This window comes from Euprymna scolopes, chromosome 26, assembly GCF_053919585.1.
Source record: "Euprymna scolopes isolate OS-2025 chromosome 26, ASM5391958v1, whole genome shotgun sequence".
NCBI classification, from domain to species: Eukaryota; Metazoa; Mollusca; class Cephalopoda; order Sepiida; family Sepiolidae; genus Euprymna; species Euprymna scolopes.
In genome coordinates, this window is record NC_136507.1 from 105,055,623 (window position 1) to 105,068,239 (window position 12,617).

Below are 12,617 nucleotides of genomic sequence, written 5' to 3' on the forward strand. Positions count from 1 at the left end.
TAGCCTAGTAAAATTGTTTCAGCATCATTGTCAGAATTCCACAGTAGAGGCGCCTTAAGCAACAAACTCAAAGTCGGATGGCAAGACCTGGGAGGGTGGACCTCTTAGATAATATCCAGGTGGTGTACATCAGTCAGACAGGTACTGGGCCAGTTCCTTGCTCTACACCAGTCGGGCTGATTGTCAAGAACGGATCTGGACTGGTACTTTCTACCCAAATCTCCAAGCGAGCGAAGCAGCAAGGAGACTCATCCTCTAACATTAAAAATAATGGGAGGGTATTTTAGTTCATTTTAAATGATTGTCATTTTCTGTTTGTAAAATATTCAATAAATGTACCAATATGTAGGATTTTTTAAACTTGGAGAAAAATAAAATTACCAAACTTGAAAGAGTGAAGTTCCAATTTTACAAACTTTTCACTTCAAAATTGGTATTTTTATTTTTTATTTTTCACAAATTTGTTTGTAAATATGATAGTGATATTATCCACTCATCAAAAAAGTAGTTGGTCTTCTGCACTCCGATGACATGTTTGGTGAAAGAACATAAGCGTCAAAAGTTGCAATTTTGAGATTTTTGTCACAAAACATAAAATATCAAAGAGAATCTAATCACAAAAAATCATTGCTGACTTCCAAGTATTTATGTGATAAATGTTTGAATATTTGATATACATCTGTTGAAATATGGATAGATTTTGTTTAAATTTTAAGTTTTATAGCGAGCCCACTTTCTCCAATGGTTTACTTCTACTTATCGCAAAGGCAGCATGCGTACCGCAGATTTAACCGGCATAAGTCCAGTTCAAACAGAGAGAAGTATATAGAAGCTAGAAATAACTAAGAAAGAAATAGGACAGCTAAAAGAGAATTTGTTGAAACCACCAAAAAACGCATCAAAGCACAGAAATTAGGAACCTGTGATTTCTGGAAAATCTACAACAGTGTAGTAAATAATGGGCAATGAACAATTCCCCCACTATCCAACAATCATGAGGTTGTTTTCTCAGCAACCGAGAAGGCTAACATGCTTGCCAGATGGTTTGCCTCAAACTCCACACTGGACCCTGCTAACCACCCCCTCCCTGACTTTCCTTTGCAGACAGACGCCATGCTAAACGATATGAAAATCACTCCTCAGGTGTATGCTATCATAAAAAATCTTGACCCTTCAAAAGCATGTGGACCTGATCTCATCCCAGCTGTGCTATTAAAAAAGCGCTGAAGTAGCTCCGGTTCTCTCTAAACTTTACAATAAATGCCTTAATGAATCTTGCTTTCCTGCCTGCTGGAAAACTGCTTCTGTGGGACTAGTTTTCAAGAATTCTGGCGAAAGAACTGACCCAGTAAATTACCGCCCCATAAGCCTCCTCCTCCCACTTTTCGCCAAAATATTTGAGTCCATAATTAACTAAGCTCTAGTCCATCACCTTACAGATGCTAAACTTCTGACCGACCAACAATATGGATTTAGGCAAGCTCGTTTCACGGCAGACATCCTAACTAATCTCTGAGCATATATACCATTCACTTGACAAAGCAGGAGAGGGTAGAGCAGTAGCTCCAGATATATTTAAGGCTTTTGACAGGGTATGGCATGAAGATATTCTTAGGAAAATCAGATCATATGGTATCACTGGAAGAATACTTAACATAATTAAATCCTTCTTAGTTAGAGAAGAGAAAAATGCAGGTTGTCCTCGACAGTCGTACATCTAAACAATATGATATAAATGCAGGAGTGCCTCAGGGGTCTATCCTTGGACCTCTATTATTCCTAATATTCATAAATGACCTCCCTGACAAAATTGTCTGTGAGATGGGTATATATGCTGATGACACCTCGCTCTATAACAGACACGACAGGAAAATAAATGAACATATATCTAAAAAAAAAATGGCAAAAACACTAGAGGACGACTTCCAATCTGTAATGGAATGGGGACAAAAATGGATGGTCACATTCAATGCTGCCAAGACTAAACTTGTTTCCTTTAATAACTACAAGAAACCTTCTCTACTATCAATAGCAATAGCCAAAGACTCTTTATCTGAAAGTACATCTTTTAAACTCCTCGACCTAACGTTCACAGGAAACACGAGTTGGAAAAATTACATTGAGAGCATTGCTGCGAAAAAGGTAGGTTCTCTCTACCGTGCTAGAAAGCTACTAACGCCTGAAAGTATCCTGTACCTCTATAAGGCAACCATTCGCCCATGTATGGAGTATTGTTGTTGTATTTGGGCTGGTGAATCTGCTACTAGTCTCTCACTCCTAGACAAGGTTCAAAAGAGAGTCGCCAACCTGATAGGTCCTGAACTGTCATCTACGCTTCAGCCTCTGTCCCATCAACGAAATGTAGCATCCCTCTGCCTTTTCTACAAGTACTTTAACAGTGAATGTTCCGACAAACTGCAAGCACTTGTACCCCCCTCCTCGACGTAAATACCTCCGACAAACCTGACAAGCAGCAAAATACAACCCCTTCACAGTTGAGATCTCTAGATTTAAGAGAGCCTTCTACTCCAGTAGTTTCTTCCCCAGAACCGCTAGACTTTGGAATTCCTTTCCTGGTTCCCCAACTGTACTGACAGGTAGAAGTTCAAGTGTAACGTGAACCGACATCTTGCTGCCCAACTGCCCACATAGTAGCCTCCTACATCAAAGTGACAATGTGCCTTGTTTCAGTTGAAAATGTAATAAAAAAAAAAAATTATCTACCTAATTATGTTTTATGTTTTGATTTTTCCAAACTTGCAAATCAACGAGCACTAACATCATTGTTGTTCATTAAATTCGAACATCTAAAAAATTTAATTTTGTAATGACCTTCAAATATGACTGGAAGAAAGACAACAAGGAAGGTTGATCAGTGGGAAAAGAGAAACAGCAAAACAGAAGTGAAATAGTGGAGAGGATTATGTCAGTAATTCTTCAAAATGCATTGTAGGAAAGCGCCGGCTTGGAGAAGCAGGTTCTTGAAAGAAAAAATGTTTTGTAAAAACTATTTTTACAAAACAAAGTGGTTCGGAAAGCGCTAATATTCAAATCATTCTGGAAAATAGGAAATTACGAGCAAAATAGCTAAATACAGAAAGTGGCACTTATGTTGATCTTCCACCAAATGAGTCATATGGTCCCAAGAAGTTCTGGCACATCATAGACATGTGGTGATTACAGAACGCTCAACTCTAATCGAGTTAGTTACCCTATACTCCATTTAAATCATATAACTGCCATAATCCAGGCTAAGACTATACCCACAAAATTACAACTTATTTCGGCCTACCATCAAATTCTAGTAGAACCCAAAGATATTCCTAAAACAGCTATCATTACTCCATTTGGTTTGTACAAACTTTGTTCGTGTCTATTAATAGCTTCTTTCAGTTTTGACGAACTATGAATACCCGCTGTATAAGGGAATACCCGCTGCACGTGGAATTTCTGTGACAAGAGTTGTGCAATCTCCAACCATACCTCTCCTGATTTGGCGTTGTTAAATACCAGATACAAATGGAAACAATGCCGAGATAAGCAGAAAGTACAGACAGTGCCTAGAATTTCCAAATGGTCATTCATTTGGTACTAGCCAGGCTCAACATTGCTTAACCGGTGATTTGACAAGAACCAGTGTATCAACGTGATTATGCCGGGTGTCTATTCGTGATGGGATGATTCACATATCCCCTCCCACCAGCCCGATCTTATTGGATTAAGGAATGCTACACAGACATTCAAAAGATTTATCAAATCACACGTTTCCTGGCTTAGATTTCATCTGTACTTACGTGGACAATCTCTGAGCATCCTATTCTGCCTTGAATTCAAAACCGGCTTCGAAACCTAGTAGGTGATGCCTTTTTTCCTCCCTTTTTCCCCCCACAGAAGAGATATTGTGAGCCTGTCTCTGCTCTATCGTTATTTTCATGCCAAACTTTCACAAAAGAAACTTGTCTAGCTACGATGACGGTCAACAGTTTTCCCCCACTCTGTACCTAAATCTAAATACAAATTTCATGAATAAAGTTTCTTTCCTAGAACTGTCCGCCTGTGGAACCGTTTCTCTGGCCTGCTTTACATGGTCGTCTTCAAGTCTAATGTAAACAAGTTCTTGTTGAGCCCCCCCCTCTCATAATCCATTTCTTCCTGATTTCCACCACTAATTATTAATACACTGTTGTCTCAGTGATCACTGTACACTCATTAATTTTTATCCTCGAGTGGCCCTGGGCCTTGATATGCCGTGATTCCTATGTTAAAAAAAAAAAAGAAAAGAAAGTCTACTTATAGTTAGTTCCTCTATATAAGAACATGTATGACACATAGCATTTGTTTTCGAATGCTCAAAGAAATATGGAATTTCTATCAACTTGGTAAAACTTGAATTTGGAAAATCAGAAATTATTTTATTGCCTTAACATCTGTGTGCTGACAAAATTTCCTCCGCCCTTTCTAATGTAGAAGCAATCTTGCAATTCTCTATACCAGATACCATGAGGAAACGGACACTTTTAAGGAATGATAACTTTCTTTATGGCATGTGCTCATCTGAGCTCCAATCTTTGGCCTGACCTTCACGAAAAACACTCATCTAACTGAAACCATTATCAATAATTTCCCCCACTCTTTATCTGTGCCTAAACTTGAATGTAGATTCCATGAATGACACTTCTTTCTTAGAACTGAACGCCTGTAAAATGGTTCCATTTTCCTACTTTCCAACTTACTACAATATGGTCGTCTTCAAGTCCAACGTAAACAAGTTCTTGAAGAGACGTCCCCTTAAGTAATCCAATTTACCCAATTCATACTACTAACAATGACAACATTTTCCCATTGACTACGATACACTCATTAACCCTTATCTTCGAGTGGCCTCTGGGCCTTGATAAGTGGTGATTCTTTTGTAAATAAAAAAAATTAAGACTAAAACTACTCAGATATTTCGACTAATGTTAAGAAATATGCCATAGTGCTATCTGAACTTGCATGAACAGTGTTTACGTTAAGTCTACCAATGTATCCAACGCAATTGCTGCAAGTAAGGGGTCCTGTGTAGCAGACGGTGCCTCTTTTGGATTGAGAGCAGCTTTACAGCAAAGGAGGCCCACGTAAACAGACTGGCAATTTTAGCTGGTACATTAGAGATAGATTTGATTAATGGGGCCCATTGTTTAGTTGGAAGTAATTTGATTTCCAAAATCTGTCGCTAAACGCAGCGCGGTTGAGTGACAGGAAAAAGGTTACGGCAGAGAGGTAAACAAGTATGGACACAACTCATAAGAACAAGAGTTGGCGCGATTCATCACAAGATTTTCATTCTGCGAGTGGAAGTTAAAAGAAAGAGATGTTATGGCGTAGCGACAAGAACAGTCAGCCATGTGCCAGTGACGACAGATGCAGTTGTTTGCTGGGAGCAGAAAAACCCAAATTGCGGGGCAGGTGCAAGAAACTCAAGGACACACAAGAAAACAGTCAACATGAGGAGAGTTCTACAAGTCTGCAGTTCTTGGTAAAAAGTTACTGGAATAGGAAGCTGTATTACAATGAAGCATCAAAGCAAATTGATGAAGACCACTAGATCAATGAATCAAACAATCTGTTCTTAACATGAGGTTAGGGCTGTCTATTCAGAAACCCATTAGGACGTTGGGAATTGGCCACCACCAACAACCATAGTTTAACTTTTTACAAGAAAGGAGCCATGCTTTCACCTGGCAACGCTGGTTAAACCATTTTTTGTTTCACGTCTCTCTCACAGAGAGAGAGAGAGAGAGAGAGAGAGAGAGAGAGAGAGAGAGAATGTGTTTCCACGAAAAAGCTAGGTTGTAATATGTAGCAGAGACTTTGTTCAAATTCCGCATGTTTGTGTTTACTTCCGTTTCTTGGTCCTGGATATGACCGTAAACTATATCCAGTCCAGTGGTGAGGTCCTAACTTGCGGGCTTTGGGGACTGTGGAGCCGCCCTTTAATTGCCATTGCTCCCAGGTTCACTCTGGCCCGGAGTGGTAGTACCTATGGGTTAACTATGGGTTAAATAGAAACCGACTTGAAAACAACAAATATATTCTATTAAAAAGTTTTTCTTCAAAATCTTTGGATTCTGCATTAAATAACCTGAAAAGGGTTGATATGCCGTAAAAAAAAAAAAATAATAATAAATAAATAAATAAAATAAAACTTCCGTTTCTTGCTGACCGTTCTGGGCGTTCTGCTGAATGAATGCTCTGAAAAATCAGTTCTGGTTCATTTTTACCAGTTATAAAATATTCTGTTATTCGGGGGGGGGGGGCAGGTTCGTTTGCTTATTTTAAAAACTAACCAGAAGATACTTCTGGGCATTCATCATGAAGCAGAAAACATAAGAAAACGAAAACATGAACTTGAACAAAAGCTGTAAACTAATATTCAATATTACGAATGGAAATAACACTACCCCCTTTTTTCTTGTTGAACTATACCATACAATTGCCACTAAAGTCGTATATTTCTTTATTTTTATCAACAGGTTTAACATATGTTTATCTTCCTCCCCACACTTTCTTTATCTTTTATTACTAGCAAAGAAACTGGTGAGTGGGTGAGGCGCGCAAATGTTTTACAAAACAAGTGCTGTTCCAGGATACGTTTTTTTGTCAAGAAGTTTTTATAACTGGACAATCCCATATTCGTGACCCCTCTGTGTAGAGATGAATACTTTTGAAGTAGAGAGTACGCGAAACATTCGACACGTCAATATTATTTATTTATGTATGACGGAGGGGGGATTCTTTGTAAGAGACGAAGAAATTTATTTATATAGCATTTTTTTTTTTTTTTTTTAGGTTTTTGGGTAAATTTATACAAACACCGTGACAGCGAATTAACCCTAACCCTAACCCTAAACCCTAACCCTAACGCTGTCACGGTGTTTGTATAATAATACCGGTTTTTGAGTATGCTGAAAACGAATATCACATTTAAATTTGGCGCAGTTTTCTGGATATTAAGATCTTTATTATCCAATGTAATGTTTTGTTATTTTTTTACGACGTGACCCAGCGTAGAAAAAAAGCATTTTTTTTTTTTTTTTGTCCAACACGTTTATTTAAAAATAATATGAAACAAGAGATTTTGAGGAAAAAAAAAAAAAAAAAAATTAACATTTTAGGGAGGGAAATCATTTTCCTATATAAATGTAATGTAAAATGAGCACTCACTTCTTGGCCACCTAGCGTTCAACGAGACATGTCACTCCTAGCATTTTTTCAAGTTTGGTGATTGTAAGGGCGGCAAAACAAATTAAAAACAGTTTTACGGTGGAGGGTGAGGGAAGAGCATTACATTTGAAACAAAGCAACACGATAAATTGCTTTTTGGTAAATGTGGCCTGGTAGACCAACATATAACCTACCTTTAAAAACTTATTTTCTATGGATTTTCGGGTGTGCTGAAAACGAATATCGCATTTAAAATTGGGGCCGGTACCTTTTGTGCTTGTTAAGATAGAATCGACAGATCGATTTTTTTAAAAGTAAAAACAAAATAGTAATATATCGAAAAATTACGAAAAAAATCGAGTAGAACAACTTTAGTAAAAAAAGAAAAATCTATCGCTATCGACTAAAACAAATCGTCAACCATTACATTGGCGAAAACAGATATGTTCCCTGTACTTGCAATCTTCAAGCTGTTCACATCTAGAGAAAATCCAATTTTCCGTAAAAATTATTTTTGACTAAAAATAATTTGCTACTCAATGAATTTTCTATTTTCGGCATGACAATTATTACGTACTGTTGTTTTTGCTTAAAGCAGCATTTAAAAAAAAAATCGATCTGTCGACTATCTTAAATACCGACATTTTAATATATAAGCAAAGAAATCGATAAACGTCCGACAATTGTTGCCAATATGGAAGCAATTTAGGCTTTAAAATATTAGGTACTTATTAAAATTAGCACTTATGACGGCAATTAAAAGTAAAGAAAATCTAAAATAGTCTGTATCATGTACGTACTCGTTACAGAACGAAAATGTCATATTCCAAAAATTACGTAAATCGTACAAGTAGTTTTACTACTAAACTATTGAACATAAGGCTGATTTTGACCTCGACTGAGTTGTCTCTCCCTTATTTTATCGGAAATCATCATGCCCAGTGAAAACACTACAACTCGTTTGGTCGTAAAATTTGATTTTCTCGAGAAAAAAAGAAAAATCTTAATAAAAATTACGTAATTTTTAAAAATATGACATCTTCGTACGTCTTTCTTTACTTTTAATTGCTGCCATAAGTGCTAATTTGAATAAGCACCAAATAAAAATATTTTATTTATTTATTTATTTTTTTTTTTTTTTTTGCTAATTTACCTGTGATAGAATCTTCAACTTAAACAATTACAAAGAATTGTGATTCACGGTTTTGCTAAATAAAAACTAGTTTAGGGTTAGGTTAAAAAAAACGTTACAATATAAAGTTCGGTTCAAGTTTTGTAGGAGTACGGAAATTCTTATTTGTTTCATAGAAATAAATCAATAACTTTAAAATAAATTATTGAATATTAGCAATACTACTCAACGTTGTCCCAAGAAAAGAGGTACAAGTTCTTTTCATTTTTGGGTGCTTATTCAGATTGGCACTTATAGCAGCAATTAAAAGTAAAGAAAATATAGAAAAGTATGTATGATGTACATGCGTTTGTTTCACGGAACGAAGATGAAATATTCCAAAAATCATAATTTGATCAAGTACTTTTTTTTTTTTTTTTTTTTTTTCAAGAAAATCAAGGGCGGACTTGTACGAGAGTGCCCACCACCACCAGCCACTCCACTCGCTACCTGAAATGAGGGTTTTTCAGGGGGGGGTTAGGTTTCTCCTCCCCCTCTCCCGACGATTATCATAGATTACAGACTTGTGCATCATATTAGCAGAAAAAATATGAAAAAAAAAAAATAAATAATAAATTGAATAACTTTAAAAAGTGGAGTCCTTTCTCGTTATGACGTGATACGTCGACAAAGAAATGGACAGTAAGTCAAAGTCAGGTAGCAATGAAGTAGAACGTTATAATGAGGGTGCAATAAATAATCTTTTAACTCGAAATAATGTACATTGACCGTCTTTGGGTGGTCCCTCAGTGCACTTTCACCAAAATACTTCATTGCTTAAAAGGTTGAAAAAGGTCCGAAAAATCGAGGATACTTATACGTTAAATTTATATATTGATCCCTCACTCTAAATTCTTTGTGTGTGTGTGTGTGTGTGTGTGTGTGTGATTTTCAGTGATGTAAGCTGTTCCGACTACGAACGAAAACACCTGAATCAAGTTCCGAGGCTTCTACACAATACGAACCGAACTAAATAGACTTCGCAAACTAAAACTTAGTTTAGGGCAAACAAACAAAAATCGTTTCTTTTGTGCATCTATTTACACAAAAGAAACGATTTTTTGTTGTTCACTGATGTTCGTCAACGATATCGCGAGTCTCGAAAGTATTCAGTCTAAGTTTTTCAAGGGGTTCATGCGTAAACTACGGTTAATCGACAATTTAATACAAGTTGTTAATTTTAAAGCCAGAAATGATTTTCTATTCGAGAGTTTAAATACTTCGGTCATTTATTAGTGGGTTCCTACCGTTATTTCGTTCAATTTTCGAGTTTTGAGCTATTATTAAGCTCGTCTCATGTATTTTTTTCTTATTCTAACATAATACTCGACACTACTTTTTTTTAAAAAGTAAATTAACGCTTTAAACGTCAAAACTTGTTTATTATGTAGATAGAAGGGTAATTAATTTTTATTTTTACTACCTTTTCCGTTTTGTTGTCAAGAACAAAATGCCCTATACTTCCAAATTCCTTTCAATTTTCGAAGGGTCACGAAGAATTTTTTTTTTTTTTAACTATTAAAAAAGGGAAATTCGGAATCTTAACTCATTGTTCTAAGGGAGATAACGCTATTTTACTAAAGTAGTTGATAAATCATTCCCAATTACTCGACTGTTTTCAGAAAAATTACAATATTGTGGTATTTTACTTTTTCTATTAATGTTATAAAACTTACGTTAAAATAAAATAATTGAAAAAAAGTTGTTGTTTTTTTTGCAATTTAGTAAAATAGTTACCTCCCGTAGAACAACGAGTTAAGATTCCGAATTGTCACAAAGATTAAAATGGCTAGATTTTACGAACAAACAAACAAAAAAATGTATTCTGTGATATTTCTTATTTCCACAAATATTCGATTAATTAGTTTAAAACAAATGTAAATTATCAAAGTTACGTTGACACGAGAAGTGATTACGATTTTATTAATACAGTGACAAGAAGGATGATATAAAAATATCCACGTTACAACACGTCATTACTTGGTTATTTGAAAAGCAATATATAAGATACACAGAAAAGCACAAACAAAAAATAATTTTTTTTTAAATGTAGACATTTGCTTTTTACGGATCATTTATGACAAAAGGCGACACGTGCCCGTTTCACTTTGCTGAGATAAAACACTTTTTTTTCGTTGTTTTGGAGATTATTATTATGAAGACGGTTTGGTCGTCCCCTTTTAGTTTTTCTTTTTTTATATTTTGAGGGGGAGAAGGGAGTATTTATCTTGCTTTCTATTTAAATCTTTGGCACTTCTGTAGTTTACAGGCCGTGCTAAAATAGCGTTAATATTTAGAAACCCATCTTGTACTTACGCACGATACGGACCGTGCTTTTTTTCTTTTTTTTTTTTTTAATGCAATTATTACAGCATCTTTTCTTTATTAAATTGTTAGGTGAAAGTACAAAATAGTTGCAAAACGACCTCCAATATTAAAAATGGGTTTCTAAGTAATAACGTTATTATTTCAACACGGTCCGTATTCTTCATACACACATTAACATGGAGGGGGGAGCTCTTTCACCTAACAAAGTTGAGTTTAACTTGAAAATCTTAAAAAAATAAAAAATAAATAAATATCAGTTCGTAAACATTTTTTTTGTAAATTTTTAAATGTCCCAGCGTATTATAAACACCCCAACGTATCCATGTTAAGAACGGCTTTCGGGATAAATACCCCCAACCTCGATGCCGTTCTTAACATGGGAAGTTGGGGGTATTCCGAAAGCCGTTCTTAATATGGGGTGGTTGGGGGTGTTTCTATTACGCTGGGGCAGGTCGTAAAAAAAATAAAAAAATAAATAAATAAAAAAAATACGGTACCTTTTCTTTTTTCTAGTTACAAGAAAAGTTTCAGTAACATTCGCTTTTTAATGGTACAATTATAGAATAGTGGCGTGGTCGAAAGTAATAGTTTCTCTTCGATTTCGGGGCACAAAAGAACTATAATAGTTGACGTTTTGTTTTTTTTGCTTATATAAACTTTTAATTCTGACCTCCAAATATTCTCCAATTGGCAGTTTAAAGACCTCAAGCTCACTTTTCGCTTTTTATTGTCTTAACCAAACTCATGGGGACCGGGGAGCGAGTAAAATGTTGAAAACGGTGTTTACGTCGCAGACTTCAAGATTAAAGTGATTTAGAGTCTTTAAATTGGGGGATAGACAATAAAATTTATGCAGAGAAGGTACCGTGCTGAAATAATAACGTTATTATTTAGAAAGCCCATTCTTAACATGGGGTAGGTGTTTTGTAACTCTTTTGTTACTGCCACCTAACAGTTCGATAAACAAAAAATAACGTAAAACTCGACTTTAATTTGTAAATATTATTAAATAAATAAAATAAGTGTCGAAAATAATTTTTGGTTAAAAGTTCGAAAACAAGAGTTCACTATTATTGTTCCCCCCCTCCCGAAAAAATTAATTTCTCGACACTATTCAATAAAACTATCTTTGTCAAGAATAAATTAATTTTATTGTTTTATACAAAAAAAAAAAAAATGTTTTTAAATTATTTAAATAGAAAAAAGATGAAAAAATTTTTTTTAAATTACCTTGTAGGAAGTAGACATTGTGCGTGTTTTCTTTATGTAATTTTTTGTTTAACAAAAAAAAAAGGTTTATTTATTTTTTTTTTTTCCTAGACTTTTTAAAACTAATTTTAACTAGTTTTAAACAAACTAATAGTATATATTAATATTAATTAATAGCAGCAGTTCTTTGTGGTCCAAACAACAAAACAAAAAACCGGGTTGCTCGTCTGCGTATGTTGTCCGGGTTGCTATGCGCGAGGCAAAGTGCGAAGTCAGAAAATAACCAGGAGTAACTAATCAATTACTGAAAAGATGAGAAGAAAGATACGATTAGTCTTGCCTTTTCTTTCACTTTCACTCTGTCGAAATTCTTCGATTTCTTTTCTTTTTGCGTGTGCTTATTTTTGTTTTTTTCGGCAAATGTGTATTTCAGCGGCGTAAATTATTTGACAGACAAAAATTTATAAAAATTATTTATTTTTTTTATATAAAACACATTATTAGACCCTAAGGCTGAAATAAAACCCGAAAAAATGTAATTTTTATTATTTTTTCAACATTTTTTTGTTAGACAAAATGTACAACAATCGAGACCGCCATCTTGTTTTGAACTTTTGGCCTTTCTAAGGCTTGCCAGATTGGCCTTTTTTTAAGGTCAAATTTGGTCTTTTTATGCTCTTGCGTCGACCATGGTTACACGCAA

The 12,617-nt window shown here is 35.1% G+C and overlaps 1 protein-coding gene across 1 annotated transcript in view; it reads right to left on the reverse strand.

The window, feature by feature from the left end:
- Positions 1-12,182, reverse strand: part of LOC145248336 (c-Myc-binding protein-like) — a 102,402-nt gene extending 90,220 nt beyond the window's left edge. The window contains exon 1 of the mRNA XM_080110248.1: positions 11,936-12,182. Within this exon, the coding sequence (XP_079966374.1) occupies positions 11,936-11,953 (18 nt within the window). The 5' untranslated portion in view covers positions 11,954-12,182. The remainder of the gene's footprint in view (positions 1-11,935) is intronic.
- Positions 12,183-12,617: the final 435 nt, after the last annotated feature.